At 40.6% G+C, this 27240-nt stretch overlaps 1 protein-coding gene across 2 annotated transcripts in view; it reads left to right on the plus strand.

The window, feature by feature from the left end:
• cps1 (carbamoyl-phosphate synthase 1, mitochondrial) overlaps nt 1-26777 on the plus strand; it is a 42664-nt gene extending 15887 nt beyond the window's left edge. For both annotated transcript variants that reach the window (XM_059032550.1, XM_034021528.3), the window contains exons 22-38: nt 1743-1884; nt 2364-2429; nt 3212-3275; nt 3791-3972; nt 4807-5001; nt 6199-6266; nt 7704-7779; nt 9104-9181; nt 14634-14741; nt 15083-15172; nt 15311-15481; nt 18180-18254; nt 18854-18952; nt 20038-20097; nt 20321-20439; nt 25688-25817; nt 26313-26777. In XM_059032550.1, coding sequence (XP_058888533.1) covers nt 1743-1884; nt 2364-2429; nt 3212-3275; nt 3791-3972; nt 4807-5001; nt 6199-6266; nt 7704-7779; nt 9104-9181; nt 14634-14741; nt 15083-15172; nt 15311-15481; nt 18180-18254; nt 18854-18952; nt 20038-20097; nt 20321-20439; nt 25688-25817; nt 26313-26411 — 1822 coding nt within the window. In that variant the 3' untranslated portion in view covers nt 26412-26777. The remainder of the gene's footprint in view (nt 1-1742; nt 1885-2363; nt 2430-3211; nt 3276-3790; nt 3973-4806; nt 5002-6198; nt 6267-7703; nt 7780-9103; nt 9182-14633; nt 14742-15082; nt 15173-15310; nt 15482-18179; nt 18255-18853; nt 18953-20037; nt 20098-20320; nt 20440-25687; nt 25818-26312) is intronic.
• The last annotated feature ends 463 nt before the right edge of the window (nt 26778-27240 follow it).

Here is a 27240-nt window from a genome sequence, read left to right on the forward strand (position 1 = left end):
GTACACTGATAGCAAGTCCTTCAGGCGCCTGCTCTGAGTATTTCGCCAAACATACCACAAAGCATTTTGGGATATTGGAGGATACACAAAAAAATGTAGTTTGGTATTACAGCGTCCACACTTCTGATAAACCACACTACCTGATGCGATCTAATTAGAACCGGACTCGAGACTACCTCCTGAGGTGGTCTCGAGTACGGTATTAAATGCTGCGTAGTGTGGACGCAAACCGTATTTGGCACTTTTAAGCCGGCTTAAATGCAACTAATACGGTTTAAAGGCATAGTGTGGACAGGGCCTTAGAGACTAGGGGGTGAACTATGCAACACAACTGCTGCTGCAGAGTCACTTCCAATAGGACCTTGGTTTTATGTCTCAACCGAAGGACAGAGCACAAGGAGGTTAAGTGACTTGCTCAGGGTCACACACAGTGGGATTGAACCAGGAACCTTCTGGTAAGAAGCCCCTTTCTTTATCCAGCAAGCCTCCTGCTTCTTGATTATGCTGTCGGCTTCAGCATATTCAAGCAGTTACCGCAACCGTACAGTACAGTATTAAAAATGACTTTAACTCTGTGTGAGCTTCAGCGTGGGGCACCTGCTGGTGAAACACTGCATTTCAGTAGTAATCTGTGACAAACCAGTTTCTAGTTAGATAACAGCCTCTAGCATGCATGAGATGCAGGACAGGTTGACAGAACTGTGTATCTCAGAGACCACGGTACCATGTTTCGCCAGTTTTATAGCTGGCTTTGGCTGCCACTGTAAATAAGTGTAAAATAAGGGAAATAAGTGTAAAATGACTTTTGAGCAGGTGGATTCATCTAATGAACGAATGCAGCTAAACAGTAATTTTCTGTTTTTATTGAATCTAATTAACCCACTCTCCTTGCATTGTGGGGATGAGCTGTAGTAACCCTACAAGGCCAGAAGATGGCAGATGTGCACTATGAAATACACCAGACAGCAGGATCTCAACTGAAATGAAGCAGCCTTTCAAACTATGTATTGGGGAGAAAAAAATAATATCAAGGAACATTTTAAATAAAAAAATCAGCAAGACTAAACAAACAAAGGCAGTTATTTAACTTTACATGGAACTTAAGTATAGACTAAAGTGTACACTGGTTTAACAGATGCAGTTAATAAAGAACAAGAGGGAAGTCACTTGACTTGAAACATCTGAAGGACTGAGAAAAGCAGGCAGTATAGAAGAACTATCTTTCCAGGCAGGAATCCAGAGCAGTAAGACTTTTCAAAGGGGATTTGGTACAATGCAATATTACTTGTGTACTTGCCCCTGAACCTCAAACCACACAGATTTCAGCAGTTACAAGTTGGATGAATCTCTTTTCTTTTCATCCATGTGTTTGTCTTGGGTATATCTAGCCCCTATTAGTTGGGGTGAGGGTATGTTTGAGAATTAACAAAGGTGTGGGTAATGATGACCTCGGCTTGTGTATAAAGCTTTTTAATAAAAAAAAAAAAGGATGGGATAAGGGAGCGGTTCTGTGGTATGCTGTCTGCCTCTATAGAATCTGTGTTTGTTACCACTATTTTTAATACATTGCACACAATCCAGGTGTAACTGCGTGCTTTTCCTTGCAGGCTTGCTGAAAAGCAAAACCATTTTGAGAGCAGTAGATGCTGAGTGAAGCATCCCCTAAATGAAATGGGGTCAATAATTCAACTTAGACTTGTTTTCTTTCAGTGTTTGTTGTTTTCTGTTTTTGTCCTCTGCAGCTCTGCAGTACCAGATGACTTGTTGATCAAAGCCAAACAAGACGGCTTCTCTGACCTGCAAATGGGTCAAGCCCTGGGAGTGAGCGAGACGAAGAGCAGACAGCTGCGGCTGGAGAGGAATGTCAAGCCCTGGGTCAAACAGGTAACGCAGCCTGGACTTCGCTTGGATCTCCCCTCCACGGTACATAGGAGAATCTTGGGAGACCTGTCTTCACTGTCGGGTCAGAATAATTAGAAAATGAGAGCATAGGTAAAGTGCTGGGCTGCAGTGGATCTGAGGGGCTCAATGGTTAGAGAAAGTGCTGGGCTGCAGTGTAGAAAAAGAGCTAGGCTGCAGTGAGTTTGAGGGGCTCACTGGCTAGAGAAAGCGCCGGGCTGCAGTGGATCTGAGGAGCTCAGTGGTTAGAGAAAGTGCTGGACTGCAGTGGGCTTGGGTAATTCAGATATTGGTGGGAGCTGGTAAATCAATTGAGAGGTGTGTGTTTGTATATAAGTCTAGGTCGGGGGTCGCACTGCATTACCCCCTGAGACCCCTGAATGTTAGTGTAGGCTGGAACTGAAGGGCGTGTGCATATGAAAGGGGTTGCTACAATATTGTCATTCTTTTCTCTTGCTGGCCAGATTGACACCCTTGCGGCAGAATACCCTGCAGTGACCAACTACCTTTACTGCACCTACCACGGGCAGGTGAGTGCTAAAGATTGCAGGGTCTCCAGTGTGAGTCACGCCAATGAAACCCTGTCAGTGTTCTGATATATTCCAGGTACGCATAGTGATGATCACTAGGGAGCTTATACTTTACTGTACATGTCAAAAGTTAGTAGGATTTCACTCTAATTGTTAAAGTTTTTTGCAATTACCAGTACTTTACGTGCATCACTGATAGTAAATGGTTCATGTATAGAATACTTTTAGTCCCTGAAATTGTTTTTTTGGCACAGGCCAGACTGCTTTCAGACTGCTAGCATTACTGTTAAATGATAGCCCTGAAATGCAGCAATCCAATGCAATTGAACTTCTGCTCCAATTGGGTGCCATATGGTTGTCTCTGCCATTTTCTGTCTGCAGAGTAATGAATCGGATTGGTGCTGAACAGAACATACATACTGTAAACAGCACCCCCTCCCAAAACAAATGGCTGAGAAAGATCCACAAACCTAAATTTAAACAAAAAAGCTGTTTTTAACGATGCTGATTAGAAAGCAGTCTGCTACACTATTGCTAGTTATGTTAATTTCATTTCACTGCAGACATGTGAAACACCATGTGGTAGGTGGAATAAACAGGGATGTGACCCAACTCATGACTTCACTTCCAAACAAAATGCAGATAATTCAGTCACATGTAGCCCATAAGATTACGTGAGCCTAAATCCTTCCAGTCCTCCATAATGAGCTTCATTAATTTGGAACGGAACCATATGTGTGGTAGCTAATCGAAGCTAATCAATACTGTGCTCTTTCTTTTAGGAACATGACTTGGATTTCAATGACCATGGGGTGATGGTGCTCGGATGTGGACCCTATCACATTGGTAAGCCAGGCTGTCCCTCGCTGCCAAGCCAATGGATTCATGTAAGCCGTGTCCCACTTTGTACTGGCACGATTCCTCACCCAATCTATGCAAATTCACTGGAGTCTGTTGCGTTTTGAATAGAAGTCTACTGCCTTTAGCTACACAATCCCCAATGGTCAGGTATAGTGTAGTGTAGAAAAGCATTTACTACAGTCCATAAAGGTAAATGTTTTAGAGGTTTTAAAAAGAATGACTGAGTCACGTTTCAAATTTGCTAGGTTACATTTTAGCACTGTTAAGGGTTTTATAGTTCTACCTACAGCATCACGAAATTCACATATAATACCTCACGCACACTTTCTTTTCTTCTCTGCAATAATGAATACAATGTTAATCCCAAGGACTCGCAGAACAAAACCTCAGGTGCAGCTTGTCATTTAAATAAGTAAAGATCTGGCTTGCACTGGGATATCTCAGTGGAAGATGATGTCACCGCCGTCCTCACCCTGTCCCTGTATGTATCCCTCCCCCAGGCAGCAGCGTGGAATTCGACTGGTGTGCTGTCTCCAGCATCCGCGCGCTGAGGAGGCTCGACCGCAGGACAGTGGTGGTGAACCACAACCCTGAGACCGTGAGCACAGACTTCGACGAGTGCGACCGGCTCTACTTTGAGGAGCTGTCCCTGGAGAGGATCCTGGACATCTCCCAGCAGGAGGTGAGGGGAGCATGCCTTCTACTGCTTCAGAGAGGGAGGAGGTAGAGGGGAAGGGTAGCATGCCTTCTGCTGCTTCAGAGAGGGAGGAGGGAGGTGAGGGCAGCATGCCGCCTTCTGCTTCAAAGGAGGCTGTGTGGTCCAGTGGTTAAAGAAACGGGCTTGTAACCAGGAGGAAAGACAGTACTTGGAGTGGTTATTTAAAAAGTTTGGTACAGCAGTGACCAGTTTACTTGTCCGTTTTTGCATTTTTGTTTTCATAACTGTTTGCAAACACAAATAACTCCTCTTTTAGTGATGCATTATCGGAAGGCAATTCTGTGCAACTGATATGAAATAAATAAAACTAAAATGCATAAAACCAAGATGTTGGACAGATCCCACTGCTGTCCCCATCAAAGATGAATGTGTCGATTCACTGACCACCCCTCCTCAAATCTCCTAAAATCAACACACTTGCCCCCCCTCCAGCACTCCTTTATAGAAATACAGACAAACTTTTTTTAAAAATGTGCAAAGATCAGGCTTGTATGAATAAACATAAACTAAAAGTTTTATTTTGTTTTATTAACCCAGAAACACAATGATATTAGAGACTTGAGGCTGCTGAAAAGCTACACAAGTCAAGCCAGTTGAAATGGTTGTAGCTGATGCTGCTGTTCCCCACTGGCCTGCCCCTGTCTAAGATTTGATCATACCGGGCAGCTTATATTTTGGTATAAAAATCTGCCTGCCCTAGGTAAGAAAACAAACCCCCATGGCCTCTAATGCTAGCTGACAGCCTGCCTGCCTGTGCCGTGTGGGGTGCTGATCACTGTTGACAATGTTCCTTCTCAGGGCTGCAGTGGAAGCATCATCTCCGTCGGAGGGCAGATCCCCAATAATCTGGCCGTGCCGCTGTTCCAGAACGGGGTCAACATCCTGGGCACCAGCGCCCTGCAGATCCACCGTGCTGAAGAGCGCTCTGTCTTCTCTTCTATCCTGGACGAGCTCGGCGTGGCACAAGCCCCCTGGAAGGCTCTGAGCTCTCTGGTACGAGAGACCACCAGGGAACTGCTGCTGTTTACTGAGCAGCTTCTGATTTTCAGTTGTGTTTTGTACTGTGTTTAAAGCCAGGTTCTGTTTTGTATCTGTGCTTGCAATGCTTAATCTGTATCTTCCCATTCTGCTTACCTTTAATCTTTTTTTCTTGCTTACCTCAATAATACATACCTCTTACAGAAAAGTGTAGAAGGGAGTTTACATGTCCTGAGATTGAGTTTATATTTATATAGCGCCTTTCATGATTCTGACGCTAATGGTGAGAGAGAACCTAACGTCGCTGCCAAATGACTGATTTAAAAACATATTCCCTGTGGGTGAAAGATCTTGATGACTAAATCAAATCGAGTTCTCTGAGCCAAGCTCTAGTGCCGGGTGACATCCAGCCGGCACTGGGACAGCGAGCCTGGGTCTGCAGGAAGGAAAGGATTGGACCGGATGACGGCTGCGTAGCCCATTTAAAGATGCATTCCTACAGCAGAGTGCTTGGGCTGGCTGCGGAAGGGATGAAGATGAGATGTAGGGGAAAACAGTTTGGGCTTTGATGCTGTCCCTGAAGATCATGGTGCGGTTCAGTGGAAACTGTCTGTTAAATATGCATGAGCCTCTTGCTGACGTCACTACTCACTTTGAACCTGCTTTGAAAAGCATGCTGTACTTGAAGTCATGACCAGCACACTTTGTCATGGATTTTTACAATCCTTGCTGCTTCTAAGATGTGTCTGGTGGTTATTTAGAGCATCAGAAGTTGTTAAAAATAGCCTTAAGTAACGCCTTTGAATGTGGATGTTAGTTTTAATTAAATCGGGTCATCTTGCAGGAGTTAACATTAGTCTTATTAGTAAACCTGGCAGGTGGTGCTGTGTCTTATATATCGCCCATAAGCACAACTAGAGTTCCATACTGGTGACTTCTAATTGAAATGTTTAGCTGCATTGTTCAGTTGTCACAAGTTTATTAAGATGATCAGATTGTAGTATCCAGGCCCATGCTAAAGTCTTGTTGGCTAGTTCAGGTAAGCTGTTTTAAGCTTGTATGTTTTCCAAACGGTAATTGATGACTCACAAAGTTAAGCGAGGTTAGCTTGACTGTCACTGTTTCAATAACCTGTATTAAAGATGGATACAAAATCAGGCCTGGGTTTAAGACCTCAGATATGTAAAACTTGTGTGCATTTTTTTTTTTTAGGAGGAGGCATTCATTTTTGCTGAAAGAGTTGGGTACCCATGCCTTCTGCGACCCTCATACGTATTAAGGTAAGTTCTCTCTAATTAGATTATTTTCACCTTTTTGCTCAAACCAGCTGATTTCATTGATTGTTTAAAAACAAACACAGGGACAGTGACTTGACCTGTTGCATGGAGTATTTAATGCATCTCCTTTCAAATCAATACAGACCACTTTTACACAGATGGAAGTTAATCATCTTTTCTTGGTATGAAAAGCAGATCCAGAAAGCTTATTCTTCAGTAGGATTGCAATATGTTTTTAAAATGTTTTTTTTTTTTAATTAAAGCTTGATTGGGTTTTTGCACTCTTGGTGTTATTTCAACATTAAGCATCTTTCAAACCCCCGAGGGGAACACGCTTGCTTAAATTACTTCTAACCATGCAAAACATGAAAAGTAAAAAAACAAATCCTTGCATTTCAAAGTGACGAACGCTCTTGAAGTATGATGATTGGTGTGCCTGCCTACAGTGCGCTTTAATAGAACACAAAAATAAAGCCTGAGGTATCGCTCTCCGAAACAACTTTAATTAGCGGAATGGAAACAGAAGCGCAGTATATTTACAATTTTAATTGTTGGCTAACGGAGGAGGAAATATCTGGGGGAATAGGAGGACCCGGTAGATTTTAACCAGTCCCTGAGATGTTTTTTGTGAAGGATGTGTCCACAGCTTGGATCGAAGATGGACAGAGCTGTCTCTTCTGCTGCTTCAGTTTGCCCGCAGTTTGGGTACAGTGCAGACAACCAAGGTTCTGAACTAATCCAAAACGCACACCCCAGCAGGATTGTAATTCCACACACTGTTATTTAAACAATAGAACCCTGATACAGAGGGCGATGCCAGCTGGAGAGCCCAAGCTACAGACTCCATATTCCATACAACGGCAGCCTCGTGTCAACACATGCAACACACTAAATTTGAAGTGGAGGTTAAATGTATTTACTTTTGACAGATGAGACATGTCCTCTTATATTTGTGAGAAATAATGCAAGGTAGTTTATTTTGACTGTATATCACTGTTTATGATGTATTGTATGATCAGTGTGTTTGTGATGTATTGTAATCGATTTTTGATTGCAGAAACAGTATTTTGTTTTTAAGGCCAGTGCACGGTAGCTGCAGCTCACTTGCTGAAAAAAATAAAATAAAATACAAGGCAGCTGCTTCAGTCTGCTCTTCCCTGGGACGATAAATCAGCATCACATGTGGGGGGGTGGGGGGTTGGTGGGGGGTTGGGGGGGGGGGGGCGTAGTAAACAGTTCTGAAAGTCGTTTATTCTGTAACGCTGAGAGTGGTTCACAGAGATGGTGCAAATTGTTTTTGAGAAATAAGAGCCACTTGGAGTGAATTTGGAAAGTTGTGTATTTGAGATGCAGATATAAACTATATTCAGTGTGCTTGGTAAGTAAACTGGTTTTAAAAAGGCTGACCTGTTTGTCTGTTTTCTGTCTTTTCTGTGGCAGTGGTTCAGCCATGAATGTGGTGTACGGAGAGGAGGAGATGAAGAATTTCCTGGAGGAGGCGGCCCTTGTGTCTCAGGTAGGCCAGAATGGATGTGTAGCTGAGTAGAACACATTACATTTATTTGCACCCCTTTCATTTTCCATTACATTTTTATTTTTATTACACTCATGTGAAAAGTAGGACTCTTGTGTGCACGCATTTATATTACTCTACTACAGTGAAAGCACAGTAAAGCTGGTTCCTGGCTTGCATATCTATGAAAATGTAAACTTTATTATGAGTTGTTATGTTTGTAGGCGCTTGTTTTGAGCTACACAGACCAAAGCAAATGTACTTGGCAGGGTACACCCCTCATTGTTCAACACTGGGGCCATGTGTCTGACCTCCAAACAAGCCACTATTTCATACACCTCTCTCTCTCTCTCTCTCTCTCTCTCTCTCTCTCTCTCTCTCTCTCTCTCTCTCTCTCTCTCTCTCTCTCTCTCTCTCTCCTCTCTCTCTCTCTCTCTCTCTCTCTCTCTCTCTCTCTCTCTCTCTCTCTCTCTCTCTCTCTCTCTCTCTCCTGTGTAGTCTTTGGGTATGAGACCCTTTACTTGCCCTCAGCATTGAAAAGCCTCCTCTGTTGTTTGGTAACCTTTTGAACTAATCATCCTATTCCAGTATTTTTCTTTACTACAAGACACTTTCCTTCATGGATGTAGAAATAAGTAAGTTGATCAGCACTCTGATATTCCATCGAAGCCCTCAAGTGATTGTTTTGTTTTTCTTTTGTACATTTGTACATTTCAAGTCTTGTACGTGGGTCTGTGATGACATTCTTGCTGCACAGTAATTCAGCTTGCTGTACTTGGTCTCTCTTTATCCTGTGTATTGGTAAGGACTATCATCATTGAAATGAGGACCCCCCCCAACAACCCCTGTAAGTGTATATCTGACTTTCAGTGTTCGTTGACTCCTGTCCAGTTCAGCTACCTATCTACCCTGGAGAGGGGACTGGCAGTCATGTTTCCTCAGTGAAGTTGTGACTTGATGTGAGCTCAGGGTTTTTTGGATAACAAATTTTGCTTTGCCTCAGCCTGTACTGGCAATCCAGACTATAACTCAAAAACAGTGTGTTTGTATTTCCTTGGGCGTACGGTATACTTCAGTCCCTTTTTAAAATGTATTTACGTATCGCATCAACCTCCCAGCATCTTCCAAATTACTCACCTGAGACTTGGCACTAGGTTCAGGTAGGGACCCGGTCTACTACAAATATGCCTGTAGTGTTTTTTTTATTTTATTTTACTACACCTATATTTTTTTTAATTATTTCATTCACTTCGACTGTGGACTTTTAGAACCTGTATAATGTAATGACAGGTGACAACAAGGAGATTTCTTTCTTTCTTTCTAACAGGAGCATCCCGTTGTCATCACCAAATTCATTGAAGGTGCCAGGGAGGTGGAACTGGATGCCGTTGCAAAGGATGGCAAGGTGCTGTAAGAATCAGATTCTGCTCTTGAAAAAGACACACAACAAATAGCTTTGTGGCCTCAACAGGGTTTTGGCTGGTCAAGCAAATGTGTTTATTTGTATTTTTTATAATCCCCGACACCCTCTGAAGGATCTTTCAAGAAAGAGATCCCAAACCCAAACTGTTTTACTGCAGTCAGACCTGGGACACTTTAGTGTCTTGCTCTGTTCCATAACCCTTTCTTCAACCAACCCTGCCAGCAGCACATAGCTTAAAATACAAAATGTACTGTTAAATTTCATGTGAAAAGTAAGTGATTATGTATTTTGAATCCAGTAGTAGACTGGGCTTACTCTGGCCAGAGCCTTGCTCTGTAGTGTCATTCCTGATTGCTCACCAAGCTCCACCATTCAGCTCTGCAAGCCCTGCAATGCTGGGGACCTGCTGTCTTACAGGGCTGGCGCACAATTGGTGAAATTCTGTCAAAGGAAATCAACAAACCTTTCCCAGACACCAGTGGGTGTCATTGAGCTTCATGCTAGCCCCTGGGAACAAACTCAAGTGTTCCACATTGAAATGTGTCTGTCTGCTGCAACAGGGGGGCAAATTATATATATATATATATATATATATATATATATATATATATATATATATAATTATATATATATATATATATATATATATATATATATATATATATATATATATATATATATATATATATAGAGGGCTCACCCGTTATAACGTGCCCCGTTATAGTGCGGAATCGGTTATAACACAGTAGGTTTGTGACTCCCTTTTGCTCCATAATGCCATTACAGTAGCCCTTTTATACCCGTTATAAGGCGGAACACAAATAGCACGGTCTTGTAACTATGGCTCCCCACTATAGCGTTAAGTTTCAGTTCTTCCTGGAGTTTATTCGAAGGGCATGGAACAAGAAAACTGAATGCCTTTTTTCAAATTCTGTACGAGCTTTAGAAACTATTACCTCTAATTGCCTCTACTATTACTAGAGGCAATTGGAGGTAATTTATCTCTACTTTTGTAATGCTTGTCTCCTGCCCGTTATTATTCAACAATGACGATATGCTTATTTTTAATTGAGTACAGTTCACATTTAAAATCAGTTAATTTCATATTGCCTAATAAGCTGTTTGAAGTGCTGCTGAGCTTAATTGCTAGAGGAGTTGTAATGATATGGAAGGGGGTTAATAACTGCAAGTGGTTTAGTTGTTGATGAGTGCTTTTAGTAGGATGCCTTGCATGAGAAATACAGGCTTTCCTTGGTCCAAAACAAATCTCCAAAGTTATAATGCAGACAATCCTGCCCCAAATGTGGAAGTATGGATCTGTGGACCCCACTTCCCACTGGTGCAAGATCTACAAGAAAATATTTCACTGTAGCCTCCTGGCTGCTGTCTGACTAACCCATCTTTACATTCTCCCATTACACTGTAATTGTGTTTTATGCATAGAGATACTAACGTATACCTGTGACTCTGCACTCTGACCTTGCAATGCAAATTATTTGCAGATTCCTGAGAACCTTGGTCCCTTAGGAATCTGCCCTCTGACCTTGGTACCCTTTTACTGCAAAGCCCTTGTTTGCTGAATACAGCTGAGAATGTTACAGCTTGATGTGTAAAACAATTTTTTTTGGGGGGGGACGACTATTTTGTGCTCGATAGGGAGGACCTGAGACTAAAGGGAAGAGAAAAACAGCATTCATGTGCACACCCCTCATGCTTTTGAGCTTGCACGTTGCAAGACTAGATTGGGTTTCACTGCTGTGGTGCCCCATAAACCATCCACTTCTATATGCGCTTAACGTTATGACCAGGTTTTCCTTTTGCAAATAAGACTAAGGAATGTGCTAACTGAGCCTGAAATGAAGACCGCTTCACCCTTTTAATTGCATGAACCTAAAGTGAAATTGGTTGTTTACTGGGCAGCGCGTTTTCAATCTAGTATCTGCAGGGTGTTACTCTAATGTTCTCCAAACCCAGTCCTCACTACTTTGCAATATTATGGATCTGGAACACCTTGTTTCACAGCACAGCATTTCTGGGTTTTAAACCTGGAAAATAAACCAATTTCTGTGGAGAATATTCTCTATGGAGCCTGATTCTTTGCAGCATCGGCAAGCTTAGATTCTTCTGTGTACTTTGACTGTTTCTCTGCCTACGGTACTCTAAATACCCAAGCTACCGAGATTTTATTGCAGTACAGTTTTATTGAAGTCTGAAAATTGGCATTCTGTTTAGAACCAGTACAGGAATAATAATAAAACAAATAATAATCAAAACCGTCAGGGATTACGTTTAAAATATATATTGCTGCTATTTGGATAATGCAGGGTAGGGAGAAGATAAAGTAACATGTTTCTTGTAAGCACTGCAGGGTGTTCTGTAACATTTTAAATTGCACCAATCCATTGTTTTAAATAAGGGAATAAAACGCTAACTAATGACAGGTGATGGGTTTGTACTGCTAGTATCAAATTTCTGGACTGTGCTGTTCGCTAATATCTCATCACATTTAGATTTTTACCCTGGAGTGGAAAAGGCATGCATGTCAAGTCTCAAGGTTTACCCGTGAAACTCACGGTGTTTCAGAGTTTTGAGAGTCTCACGGCCGTGCAATGGTTGTTTGTTATTGTTTGCGAGGCTGCGAAACCCTTTATACACGATACAGCGGTAAATCCCATACAACTGTCCAAGCGTATTATTTCATTTGGGGGGGGTGGGTTACCATGAAGAGGTGTACATTACCATTCTATATTCTTGTAGCTGCTACGCAAACTCCACCTTTACTCCAAAGATAGAATTGCCTTGTTGTCTCAAACTTTTGTCTGCGCAAGCCTTCTATGTTTCTGTACGCAACATGTCATTACTCGGACAGAGTCGAAGGAGAGGCTGTCAGACTGTCACTGTCTCGTTCACGCAGAAATTACCGCAGAAACAAAAGACAAATGTCCCTATTATTATGCCCTTTGAATTTTTGTCCATTATTCTGACTCATATTGATTCTGCATCGTTTTTTTCTTCCAGATTTAACACCTGGGATTCAAGACTATTTTTGATGTATAGCGCTACCCCTCCACCTCTTCTGTCCTGCCTGTCTTTCCTATACAGTGTATACCCACTAATATTACATTCGTCTCCATCACTCTCGGATAAGCAAGTAACACCTATCACATCGTAGTTACTTGTTAGTGCAGTAGCTTCAAGTTCTAACATTTTGTTTCTGAGACTTCTGGCATTTAGATAAATACATTTAATGGCTATCTTACCTGAGTTGTTGCCCTTGTTTTGATGTAGTCTCCCTTCTGTTTTTTTGTTGATTTCTACCTCCTTCCTTTCTAGTTTAAATGCTTCTGAACCTCCTTGAGGATCCTTTCTCTGAGTAGATTGGTTCGCTTTTTACTTAAGTGCAGTCCGTCCTGCCTATATAGATAGTCCTTGCTGTAGAATGTGGTCCAATGTTCAAGGAAGGTGATAATGTTCATTATGATGCCAGTGTCAGTGGTTTATTGTAAAGACAATAAAAAGAAAAACACCATATGATAAGAAATAACAGAACAATTGGAAATTGATGGTATGTCTATCTCTCTTTAGTCAGTGACGGGGAGCGCCACACACTGGTTTGTATTTCTGTAAAATGATGCTTCTTTGTTTTAATAATGTTGACCAGTAATAATAATCGCATTCACACACTAACTGAAGAGTTTATTAAAACTGAAAATCAATAAAAAATATATTAAACTAATGTTCTCAGTATTTACAAAGAAATGTGTAGATGTATTCTTTTTTTAGTAATTTAAACCAGATCACAGATAAACATTCACTGTTAAATGTCATTTTAGTGTGTCGTATACCCAGACTTTTTCTTTGTTTTATTTATTTTATTTCATCTCCACAAATGGAGCAAAAGCAGACATTATTTTCTTTTCATGACTAGCTACAGTTGTGTTTTCTTTGGTTATTTTTTTTTGTTATGTACTCATGCTGTATTTGTGTTGTTTGCTTTGTTCCCTGGTGTGCATAGCTCTTAAGTCTAGATCAGTGGCGTAGCTGTCAGCCATGTGCAAAAATCTTGATCCGTCACCAGCACCCCCCCCCCCCCTTAGGGGTTGACATGTCTGAACAGGGGTTTGAGGAGTTTGAGTTTTGCATGTAAGCGTTATGGGACGGAGACTGGGTGCAAACCGCCGATCCCGCACACCACAACCGAGCGTCTTAACCACAATGCAAAAACGCCAGGCTCGTCTGCATTCGTGGTTTTGCAGATTTGAGCTTCATCTCAGCTCACTGGCAGGGGACAGAATCCGTAACGGCAGTGTATCACACAACACTGCACGTTACACACGGAACTGGCAGGCCGTGCTTCGGGTTGGGCTCACCCCAGGCAGCAGGCTGTTCAAGGCCAGTGATGATTGGCTGTTAGCTGATCATGCTAATTGCTAGTGATTAGGAGGCCCAGGCCGTGCCACACACACACACACACACACACACACACACACACACACACACACACCGCTTCTCCTGGTTTGTTCCGAACATTGAGTGAATGCCAAACAAAATGCATTATTCAAGGCAGAGAGGGGAGGCAATCTGGGAACACTTCACTGCCTGTTCCATATTAATTGTGGCATTCATTTCAAGTGTGTTAATAAACGTTACAGTTATTGTCCGTTTAGCGCCTCTGACATTGCAATTCATGAAATTTGTAGCCTTCCCCTGAGAGAACAATGGTATTTAAAAGCTGAAGTGTTTGTGTGTGTGCGCTGTTTGAATAATGTTCTTCCAATACCTTGAAGTATGTATCTAGTTCCAAAACAAAACAGCTTGCATTATGTATTTTAAACGTTCTTTTGTTTTTGGTTTTATTAGTCTTGGTTTTCTGATTAGTTGCTGTAAGATACTGCCCTCCCCCAGGGGAGATCTGGTACTGCAAAATGTGGTCAATATATGTGTACCATTGTTATAGAGTAAAATTATCTGATTACCATATCAGCATTATTAACGTCACCTGCTTTAAAATATCATACCTGAATTCCATTCAAAACGGTTACATCACAATCGGCTTACGTCCTGGTGCACTTGTTACCTGACTGTTCCTGTGCTTGCACCCCCAGGTCCTGGTGCACTTATTAGCTGACTGTTCCTGTGCTTGCACCCTCAGGTCCTGGTGCACTTATTAGCTGACTGTTCCTGTGCTTGCACCCTCAGGTCCTGGTGCACTTGTTACCTGATTGTTCCTGTGCTTGCACCCTCAGGTCCTGGTGCACTTGTTACCTGATTGTTCCTGTGCTTGCACCCTCAGGTCCTGGTGCACTTATTAGCTGACTGTTCCTGTGCTTGCACCCTCAGGTCCTGGTGCACTTGTTACCTGATTGTTCCTGTGCTTGCACCCTCAGGTCCTGGTGCACTTGTTACCTGATTGTTCCTGTGCTTGCACCCTCAGGTCCTGGTCCATGCTATCACTGAGCATGTAGAGGATGCCGGGGTGCACTCTGGAGATGCCACTTTGATGCTGCCCACACAGACCATCAGTCAGGGAGCCCTGGAGAAGGTCTGCACTCATTCCTTACCCCGTCCACTGGCCTGTGTAGAGTACACGTTATCCTCCAGTAGATGCCTCTATACTGACAGGGCTTCACAATCATGCTGCTTTCACTGTAGCAGCAGCTTGGTTTCAACCCCAGCATGTATTTAATATCCTGCCACCTGAACATGCAATTATAATTGGTACACTGATGAAGTTTATAAAGGGTTGGTTTCAAACCACATGATGTAATCAAGTTCAGAACCTCAAATTCTTTGTAATTGTTCTTCTCTTTTGTTTTAAGAGCACTTCAGATGCTTTCATTGTATTTTTAATACATTTTATTTGTTTATTCCCCCTCACTCCAGGTGAAGAGTGCAACCAGAAAAATCGCCAAAGCTTTTGAAATTTCTGGACCGTTCAACACACAGTTTCTGGTAAAAGGAAATGATGTAATGGTATGTACTTTAACTATGTAGTACTATAGTAAAACCAGGATGTGATCAAACTGCTGTGCAATGGGAGGCTTATTTCCATCCCTGTTGTCTGAGGTACCTACACCTCTCCTTGTCTTCACTTACCTGCTTCCCCTCCAGGTGATTGAGTGCAACCTGCGGGCCTCCCGCTCCTTCCCCTTCGTCTCCAAGACCATTGGGGTGGACTTCATTGACGTGGCTACCAGGGTGATGGTGGGGGAGGACCTGGATGAGTCCCAGCTGCCTTCCCTAGAAAACCCCATCATTCCAATGGACTACGTGGGCATTAAGGTGAGTGGAGGGCAGATTGACAAGTACATTTTCACAGAGTTCAAATGAGATGGAATGAAGGAGAGGTGATCCCTTATAGAGGTTTACCATAGTCAAAGCTATGCAGTCTAATAAAACATGGTAAAGCATAGGTAAGCATTTTAAAGCATAACACGGTATGGTAAAGCATATTAGTAAGCATGGCAATGGCAATCAAGGGTAAACTACTGTAAATGCATTGTATAACCATGGGGGAAAAGCATGGTAAAACTGCAAATGTACAGTGGTAAACTTTTATAAGGGATGGTTCTGTGTGACACACAAAAGACTAGATAGAGGGACAAAGAACCAGGTGAAACTCTTTTTTTGATTTATTATATTTTGGGAGCAGTGTCGTTTTTTATGGAAATTGATCAAGCTTATGCACAGGATAAAAGGCATTTGCATCTCTGAATGCAATTAACGATGGACGGGCCATGCATGTGTGTTTTTATAGAATTGCATATTCAAATAATTTGCATGAACTGATTAACTGTAATTAGTGTAGTTGTATGCAGATTGTTTTATATAAAAAACGAAATCACTTCAAAACAAATACAGTACAGTAGCTATATGTGGCAAACCTTTACTTTAAAAACCTTAGTGTCACTTTTACCAGCCACCAAGAATACATTAGCATCCACTTCTGCGAAAAGAAAGATGAGCTGAATTAGGTTATGAAAATGTGATCACTTTGTTAATCTAAAAAGCTGTATAATCTCATGCCATTCTTGCACTCTTCATGGTAATGTGGCTTATTAATCAACAGACATTCTTCTCTAAAAAGGGAGAGTGAAGATGATTGCTGCCTCATTTTGAATACAGGTCTTTTCAAGTGCACTGATGTGTTCCTTTCCCCACATCCCCTATTATTTATTCCTAGTAACCCATTGGGTGATGGAATGTTCCTGGTGAACTGGAGCAAAGCGTCCTGCTGTATCCCTATCACTACTGTGTGGTACAACACATCACATACACAATAGGAATGCCTATATAAACCAGAGTGGGGCAACAGAGAGGTTTAATTACAGTGGAATAAATAAAGCTGAAAGTGGCTTTATACAAAATAATCTGTGCTTCCCAACAATGAAAGATATCGACTGAAAAGGCACTTGGATGGATTGAAAAGGCACTTGCTGTGAAACAAGGTTTTGTTGCAGTGAAATGTCCTCCTGTTTTGTAATATGTACAATTGGCCCTCCCATTGAGGACACTTTTTTGTATTTCAATCCACTGTTGCAATTATTTTATTATTATTATTTATTTCTTAGCAGACGCCCTTACCCAGGGCGACTTACAGTTGTATACAAAATAAAATACAGATCAAGAATTACAGTACAATTAAGAGCAATAAACAAAATACAACGACTTCAGTCCTAATAAGAGCGAAAACAAAACACAGTACGATTTGATATCGGGGCAGTTCAAGAGCAAAGGACAGTGTTGATAGTTACATCAGGGTTAGATACGAGTGCAAGTGAAATACAAAATACTACAAATTGGGTTAAGTGCCGGATTAAATACAGTAAAATAGGGAGCAGATAAGTGCAAGTTAAAGTGCATTAAAGGCAGGGTGCTATATTGTCCAGAAGGGAAGAGTTGAGTTTTACAGATGTTGTCTGAAGAGGTGTATCTTCAGGAGACGCCAGAAGTTTTATTTACATAAACTTTATTTGAATACGTTGTTGTAAAGTGCGTGGTCAGGTAGTGAATGGTCAATAATATAGAGAAGGGATTGTTCAGGGTTCCTGTCCGTACAGGAAATGACGGTCATCAGAAACTACATTTCACAAAATGGCCGACCTTAATAGACTACGTCCCGCAGAGTGCACAGTGCTTATCCCCAGGTATAAAGCAGGCACACTTGTCAGATATTAGACCTATATAAAGTGCACCCTGGGATAAAGAGGGGATTGATAATAGGGCAGTGTTGTGAGAACTGAAACAAACTGTGCGCATTGCTGAAACTTTTACCTTGTAAGACAGGGCTTCTCAAACTCGGTCCTGGGGACCCCCTGTGTCTGCTGGTTTTCATTCCAACTGAGCTCTAAATTACTTAACTAGACCCTTAATTGAACTGATAATTTGCTTAATTAGACCTTTTGTTCTCGGTTACTACAAAATTGCAGAATTCAAGTTACTTATCAAATGTTTTAGCTAACTTGAAATCTGCAACTGTTAAGACCTGAAAACAAGTAAAAAGGTCTAATCTTTAACCGCTGGACCACACCGTAGTGTATCAGTAGTATGATATACTATCTTTGAAATCCAAAAACTATACAGCAGTCATATTATATTACTAAAGTACTGGGACTGCTTAGATTATAGCCTAGGTCATGGGTAGGCAACCTTGGCTTTTCCAATGCATTCCACTGAAGGACTTTGTTCCAACCAGACCTTTAATTTAATTGACCTCCAACAGGGTCAATTGAATAACTAAGGGTCTGGTTGGAACAAAGTCCTGCAGTGGAATGGATTGGAAGAGCCACGGTTACCTACCTCTGGACTAGGTTGTACAGACTGTTACCTCTTGAAAGTGTTCATTTTGACATGTGTGACCTGCTCTGTCCTCCAGGTGGCAGTGTTGCCGGCAGTCTCCACTGTGGGTCTGCAGCACGGTAGTTGCTAGGGCACTCTGACAGAGAATGGCTGGGTAACGTTTTGGGATTTCTCTTGGCAGGCGCCCATGTTCTCCTGGCCCCGGCTGAGAAATGCAGACCCCGTGTTGCGCTGTGAGATGGCTTCCACTGGAGAGGTGCCCACTTTTAATTTTTTTTTTTTTTTTTCTGATATTTAATTAATCTCTAACAAAAGACTGTTTAGCTTGTCTAATCCGGGAGCAAATGCTAAGAACCACACTGCAAGTCCCTTAGTGGACTTAATAAACTCACTCCTCATTGAAGAAGGCTTTGAGGAATTACAGAAGCCCTGGTAAAGGCTGTTCCTGCTTGGCCCCCCTGAGTCTCTCCTTGTTGCACGCCACACAAGCACTGCTATAGAAAGTGCAGGGCATCGCCGATACACTATACACCCAGTGCTGCTCAGTTGCTTTTTAACAGGCAAAATAAACATCATGTTTAATACCCCGTGTGTCTATTAAATGGTGACTATATTGTATTGCACAAATATTTACCTAAAATTAAAACCTTTTGGCCTGTTAAACACATTCTTTCACTCCAGTGTGCAGTTGGGTGAGGGGGAAACTTGCAAATCTGTTGTGAAACAATTCAGAGAGTTTAATTAAACACCTAGCATTGAAGCCCACATAGTCCTGTCCCTTTCCTGCCCCATCAGAACTATTGTACCTTTCTTTGGCCGGTTTCTCATTTCTTTTTTTTGTTGATTCTTTTGCAGGTTGCTTGCTTCGGACCAGATATTTACTCTGCGTTCTTGAAGGCGATGCTCTCCACTGGGTTTAAACTGCCCCAGAAGGGGATTCTGATTGGAATTCAGGTAGGGGAGGGGGTGCAAGACCCTCAAAGTGCATTTCTTTAATGTGCCGACTAGCAGTATTCTCCTTTCCCGGGCTGTGCGTATGAGCAGGCAGCCACAGTACAAATCACACAGTCGCAGTGTAGAACAAAAAAACGAAATGTGCAAAAATATGTTTAAGTAAAGGGTCATTTGGAAATTGCATCTGAAGCAGTGCATTAGTCAATAGTATAAAATACATATGGGAAAACGTATTTTTAAGTATAAAACAAACAAAAAAATGTCTTTCCCATTCCCTTTGACATGGCCATGTTTGTTTCTACCTGTTTCTTTTTAAATGGACTCATTATTAAAACAAGTCTCTTCATTTAGTTGTTTGGTTCCAGTAAGTACAAGTTTGCAGCTCATGCTGTCATGTATCCCGCTATCTGCTGCTCCTCACAAAGGCATCCATCCCCGGCAGACTCACAATCTGCTTTTAAATCTTTTGAAACACAGATGGTGGTTGACAGTAGTTATCCCTCATCATGGAGAGTCTGTTTTATGTGTCACAAGCGCTCAATACTGGCTTGATAGAAGTATATAACACCATTATGAAACACAACACCCCCAGAAGGCAGAGCAGTTAGCTATTTGGCACCCTTCCAATATTGTCATGTTTTATACTTGTCTCTTCTGCTTGGGGAAATAATGGTGGAAGCAGCTCTGTAACTTCAGCACAGACAGGATTGTAGGATCTTTGTACATGTGGGATGAGTAGCATGAGTCTGGCGACGGAACCTATTGTGTATGGCAGGACCCATGTGGATTGTATGTAACTGGGGCGTTTACTACAGGGCGGAGTGAGATCAGGTTCTCCCAAGCTTTACTTGAATCCTAACTTGGCTGCTTTCAATTTAACCCTTACAATTTATTCATTTTCTCTTGTACCTTGTGAGAAGCACTAAATAGAAGATATATGTACTGAACACCAACTTAAGGCTTAATCATAAAACCTCGATTTTATATCCGAGAAGTGTGTGATTGTGAAGAAAGTAGCTTGATTTTTAAGTGGGCAGCCGTCTACATTTTTTATTTATTTTTGGTTTGGTTTTATTTTTTTCTAGCATTCATTTCGACCCAAGTTCTTGGCCACTGCGCATCAGTTACGTGAAGAAGGGTTCAAGGTAAGTGCTTTCCTTTCAAATCTTTAGTCCATTTATCATAAAATAACAGAATGATGGCTTTCGGAGCAGTCATACACCACAAGGTTGCATGGCTCGTATAATCGGCACCTTGGAGATATCAGTTATACTGTGTGAGGAAATATATCAGTCCTCTTGTTTTAGCACTTGACGTTAGGGATGTGCAGTGTTGTATGAAAGCTCATCTGCACTCTCTGCTTTCCAGCTTTACGCCACAGAAGCCACGTCCGTGTGGCTCAACGCCAACGATGTCCCCTCCAGCCCGGTGGGGTGGCCTTCTCAGGAAGACGAGGACGGCCCCCCCTCCCTGTCCAACATTTATAGGTAGGAATAGCGGCAGCAGTTCAACCTCATGCTTGTCACCTCACCTTCTTAGAATGGAGAAAAATAAATTCCAAATGTAATACACTACACATCAGTCTACACAACTGTCATCCGTTCTAGGTGATATTTAGCACAATCAATCAATCAATCAATCAATCAGTATTTATTTCTTAAATAGTGCCTTTTGTGATAAATCGCCTCAAAGCGCAGATCCAAATTATTTATAATATACAAAATTATTTAGAGATATAGTAAAAGATAAGATGATAAAATACCCCTTTACATTACATAATTACATTAAAGCTATTTTAATTCTTACTTTAAAAAGCAGTGACAAAAATAAATAGTATAAAATAGGATGATACATTTTCCCTTTTAAATTATAAAAATATTATTATTATTATTATTATTATTATTATTATTATTATTATTATTATTATTATTATTATTAATTTCTTAGCAGACACGCTTATCCAGGGCGACTTACAGTCATAAACAAAAATACATTTCAAGAATCACAGTACAAGTATTAATACAATTAAGGGCAAGATAATGCAGCAAGAAATGTGTTGGAAACCGAAAGAAGGGCTAATTCAATAACTCTAAACAGTGTTCGTTCTTTCTTTCTTTCTTTCTTTCTTTCTTTTTTTCTTTCTTTCTTTCTTTCTTCACTATTGTTTCACGGGTATATTGAAGTGTTGACGTGCCTACGATGGCACTAATGTGAGAAGAGTCTCGCTCTTCTGATCACCCAGTCTTCTAAGACAACGCTGCTCCCTCATTATGAGCGGTTCTTAGGGAGGAGAGGTTGCTATTGTTCGAATTAAGTGCTCATTATAATCAAAGTAAGTTTAATGGGGCTCTGTGTCAATGACAGAGAGCCTTCTAACAAGAATGGAGTGCTTATGATCCTTAATTCGGAAGCAGGGCTCTGGAGATACAGATGTTCGGGTGGAAAATCTAACCTCTGCCATTCAACACTCCCAGGGGTCACTATGTACAAATCATCGCAGGCAGCCTTGGAAATATGTGGCTTCACTATATTTTTTAAATACTGTATATTTCAACTGAACATACCCACATGTAAATACGTATTGGCTTAATCTTTCCATTGCCAAGCTCTAACCAGGTGCTGTTAAATTATTAATACAGTTCAAGCACTTCAGTCCAGTAATTTTGTTTTTTTAAATGTAGATTTCAGACAGGATATCGGAAACCTGTAGCTGCTGAAGTTTGACTAGGTTTGTATCTTCGGTTTTAGTACAGTCAAACCCCAGCCAATCACATTGAAAAAGGTTTATATTTAAATAAAAATGAGTTATACCTTGTCATTAATTGTTTTCTAAAGCAACATCATGAAAATCATTCCTCTAATGGAGAGCCACAATTCCCTTTCTGCATCCATTCAATTCCACTCGCATTTACTTTTAACCGTTTGCCAAGACGGACCTCTTGTTGTCTTTGTTTCGTTAAGACGTTATTGAAAGCACTGAAAAGATTAAGAATTAAACTCTCCTGCTCATCCACAGCTTTCACTGCGACTTTTCCTTCCAACTGTTTCCTCGACCAATGTGTTGATGGGAGAAGGTCAATGTTATTACAATGAAATTTTATGCCTGTGATTGATGACTTTTTAAAATTGTTGCATCACTTTCTCAGTGTGAAACACAATAGCATTGGGGGAGATGGCGTGATCCACAGTGGATGGTAATTGTCTATTTCCTGAAGGTGGAGGGGGAGTGATGAGCATACAGATCACTTGTGATGTTGATTCATTTCTGCCACTCAGAATTGCCGCTCTCTTGCAGTTTGACGTGCATGGTAATGCCTAAAGGTGACAGCTGCTTGTAAAAATAGCTACAGATTGGTTTTGTGTGATTGGTCTGAAATTCCTCTGGTCACAGCACATGTTCTCAATCCATTCTCTGTTAGACGTAAAACTGCCCTGGCAGAATTGGCGCACTGTGGGCTGGTAGTTCACCTGAGGCTTGCAGGATCACATTCAGAATCCTCTTTGAATTTAAAAACCCTTCACTTCTTGGCACCCGTGTCTCTCTGAACCTGTACAGCGCTATGTTCCAGTCTGCAGCCTGAACCTGTCAATGCACTTTGATCATAATCAACCCCCTCTACCCACCACCTCATGTACAAACTATATATATATATATATATATATATATATATATATATATATATATATATATATATATATATATATATATATATAATCTATCCTATATATCTATCAGACTGGTAGGACTCGAGTCACATCCGCAAAAGACTTGGATTCAACCTTGTGTGACTTGGACTTGGACTCGAACATTTGGGCTCTGTGACTCTGAGATATTAACAACAATTCCTTTTTATATTTTCTGTTACACAAGTAATATTACAGTTACTAGGAAACTATAAAAACCAACCCAACAAAACATTATCCAATCACTGGTTAGCCCTGTTGTCTTTGCAGCCAATCATAGTAAGAATAAGAAATTGGAAGCGAGTTAGGTTATAGCGTAAACACCCCCCCACACAAACCCCATCGCAGACCAAGTTTTATAAGGAATAAGTAATGTCAGCATGGTAAACAAGTAAGTCATTATTTGGCTTTTAACAAGCCTTTCTGTTTTTTAAGCGCTGTAAAAATACATTTCTAAAACTGCATTCTTGAAAAATACGTAATTGAATTTTGCGGAGCTCTCTGAATCGCTGGAATATAATGTATTTGTTTGCACTGAAAACAATAGAACATTGGTCACCTTAATAATTTTTAGTTTACTGAAACTAAAAATGAATGAAAAAAGAATAATCATGTAAGTTATAATCATACTTTTAGAGCTTCTTTATTCATATCAGAAAGTCGCTGTGTGCTTTGCTTCTAATCTCCACTCGTTCCCAGCTCACGCTGTCACTGTTTGCAAGAAATGTCAATGAATTCACCAGGCAAATTCAGTGTAAAACTAAAACTAGGCACTAAAGTCTCAAATCGAAAATTGCCCGCCGTCAAACAGACAGATATATCAGACTGAAATGACATAGGGACTGATTGATAGCAAAAAAAAAAAAGAATGACAGAATAACCTAATACCACTTAATTTACCAAAATAATTTATTATGGATGCAGGAAAAACACATTTATAATGCACTGTGCAGCGTCAAGCTAGAAATCTGTCTGTGTGAACTTCATTTTTTTAATTCCATTATGAACCTACACACAGAAATATAATATGTTTTTCTGGAAAAGAGAAAAGATAAAAAATACATGATCTGAAATCAAATGAACTGAAGCACAATCTCGTAAATGCATCATTGTTTTACAGACTTAATAAAAGTGCAAATGCAATGAAAGTGAAACATAATGTTTCTGTTTTGCAAAACAAATAATACTACATTTACTATTTAAGAACACGGTATATATACAGTTTCTGCATTGTTTAAATCAGATTGGCAGATTTTACCCCAATTGAAGTCAAAGTAGATGCTATAGTCAGAGGTGAAATTAACTTTAATTTCTTACCGGTGTAGTGTTATTTTCAGGTATGTGTTAAAAAGTGGTACTTCCGCTAAGAAAGCAGGGAAGCGCCCATTCAAATCTGGTACATTATGCTGTTTTTGTGTTTTACATATTTTAAAATTGAATTTATCATATTTTCCAGTCTTATGTCATTTTTAAGGTAATTTACCATATTTTTGAAAATAGTATGCAAACATATGCAATACATTGGGTCTTGTACATTTTTGCGCAACTTTGCGGTGGACTTCTAGTGAATTGTTTTTTTTATTTTTTATAGAAATTGATTGTCTCTTTCCAATTTAAGTTTGCAAAAAAATAATGTATAATTAAAGGTAAATGTATTTCTTTTTGACAATAGGAAAACACCCATCAGATCGCAATTGATTGCACCTATACCAAAATCTGACAGCATACCACTTGCAATCTGACAGCATACAACTTTCTGACATTACACAGGTTATGTTTTGGTGCGCGTACCACATTCTGACAATGTACCACTTTCTAACACTACACTGGCTCTGTAGTCCAGATCATGACTTCTATCAAAGTGAAAAACAATGTCCACAAACTTGAACTTGAAGCTTATCTATAAACTTCAGGCGCATTCAAACAGTATTCCAATTCCAAAAGAAAGGAAGATAGTGACAGACAAGTTGAAAAAGGCATGCAAATAGAATAATATGATGTCAGACAACGTCCGTTAGGTAAACTGTTCCCCCACTACTACCACTAGTTTAATGAAAATTGATTTGAGTTTGTTTCAAGGAATCAGACTCAAGACTCGGACTTCAACTCAAATGATAGTGACTCGGACTCGGACCTGGATGACTTGGACTCGCGACTCAGACTTGGGGTTTGAGGACTCAGCTAAAAGTCTGATTTATATATATATATATATATATATATATATATATATATATATATATATATATATACATGTATACAGCTCTGAATGGCATGATAAGATAGTGTAGCTCTTATTTCTGAGTTACCTGACCCCACTAATGCACAACTTCTTCAGTCTCCTTTAGCAAGCTTCATGCAGTTTGATCTATGCGCAATGTGGATTGACTTGTTAAAGATTAACCCTTTGCAGTCCATTTATTAATTGCGTGTCAGGCACGCCAGGTCTAATTAATTTTCACACGCGCAGTTAATTTTATACGCGCTGTTTTAAAAGTATTTTTTTTTCACAGTCAAACAGGTTTAAATGGCCATGCATATCAACAAAGCACTCACTAGGCATCTCCAGCCCCGACCCACCCTTTCATTTGCTATAGCGTTCACCTATGTAAGAAATAAATAATAATAATAATAATAGTCGTACATACCGATCGATCATCTCCGGATCACTCGTTTTATCACCAAACTCCTCAATAATGCGATCCAAGTCATTATTTTATTACTATAACATCTGAAAAAAGCTCTGCAAATGTCCATGATAGTCTCTGTGCGCTGACGCACTCAGCCAGCTTGTTTACTATGACCGCCCCGTTATCCGATACCTGATACCATGTATGACTAATCATGAGATACGCCTTTTGTTTTTTTTTCGACTTGTCTCGGCTCCTGTCGCTCCCACTCGGCAATTGAATGGTTTTCTCGGCTTTTTCCGGAGAAAAAACGACTAAACACCCGTTTATTGCGTTGCTATAATGATGTCGGACCCAGTCCGACAAAGGACCTGTGAGGAATAATTGCAATGTTGGTTCAAATAAACTGTTTTTGCTCTTCCAGGTTAATAAACGAAGGTGAAATTGACCTGGTGGTGAACCTGCCCAATAGCAACACCAAATTCATCAGGGATAACTTCCTGATCCGTAGAATGGCAATTGATCACGGAGTGCCTCTCATCACCAACTTCCAGGTAAGAGGCTATAATGGAACTTGCATACCAAGAAATAATGGAGTGTCTGACTGACAGGCTTCAGCATTGTTCCTTAACTGCCTCCAGTGTACCACATTTCACTTATCAGTAGTTTCATTCACTATGCCAGAGCCTCTGAACTGCTTGCTAGTTGAAGCTGTCTGTCAGGTGCATCTGATGTCAGGTCAGAGGGTTCCAATTCAAAGGCCTGGAGGGGCCGCATTTTGCTTTGGAGAGCCCTGGTAAACATAGTTTTATCAGACTACTCTTGGTAGTTTACAAGACTGGTTCAGTCAAATTTTAGTGTGCTTTTTAACATTTTAGGATGAACAGTTGCCTGCCAGTGACTGCAAACACACCTATTCAGTTTTCTTGTTGGCCAGAATAGTAACCCAAAGAGGTATGATAACCCCTACAGAAAGTCCAGCGCTGTTGTGTGTGTCTGTTGTGAGAAACAAAGTCGTATAAATGACCCTCTGCTCTGCTCTCCAATAGGTTGTGAAGCTGTTTGCAGAGGCCATCAATCACTGCAGCGTGTTGGACTCCACAAGCCTCTTCCACTACCGGCAAAACGAAGCCAGCAAAGTAATCTAGTGAGCCTCCCTCCCTGTCTGTCCATCTCTGTTCGGGCAGAGTTGAATTGACTCGACTCAAGTCATTGTCATCGAATGACTTGACTCTCCTCGAATCCCTGCAAGAAAAGACTTGACTCGAGTCCCGGCCCAAAAGTCTCCACTTGACTCGAGTCATAGTCTTTATTGTAAAATAAATCAGTTTCGTTTTCAATAACCATAGCCCTTCTTCTGATGCGTACAAGCCCTGCCTCTCTATGAGTGAGAGGAACACATGACAACATAGAGACTGAGAGAAGAGCGTCAGCAGCATGGCTCGCCGAGTTCACAAAAACTACAGAGTAGACGGAGAGAAATGCCAAACTAAAATAAACTGGGTCTAAAATAACTGAAATCGTTGTTGGTTTTTTTTATTATTTCTTACCAATCAGTACTTATTTGGTGGGTCAATCAATAGATTTTTACTTATGTAACCTTAAAACCTAAATGTTGTTAAAAAAAAAGGGTTTAGTTTTTGTTATCTGGTTTAATGTATATTGATCTAATGCTATACTATGTTTAAAAAAAAAAAAAAAAAGTTTTAGAAAACAAAAAAGAACTAGCGAAAAAGCCATATTTTGCTACAATTGTTGTTTTAAAAATCCAAACTACCACTTGCCAATCCAAACTCTTCAAGCTTATAAACTTCAAAATAAAATGTTTTGTACACGAAATTTAACGCAATAATTCACTGTACAAGAAATTAGCACACAACAACCCTCTGGAGCTTTAATAATTGTATTTATTTTTTTTACATTCACATAGCCTACATCCACTGGCACCATAGTACACGGTACAGATGATCAATGAAG

This window comes from Acipenser ruthenus, chromosome 10, assembly GCF_902713425.1.
Source record: "Acipenser ruthenus chromosome 10, fAciRut3.2 maternal haplotype, whole genome shotgun sequence".
NCBI lineage: Eukaryota > Metazoa > Chordata > Actinopteri > Acipenseriformes > Acipenseridae > Acipenser > Acipenser ruthenus.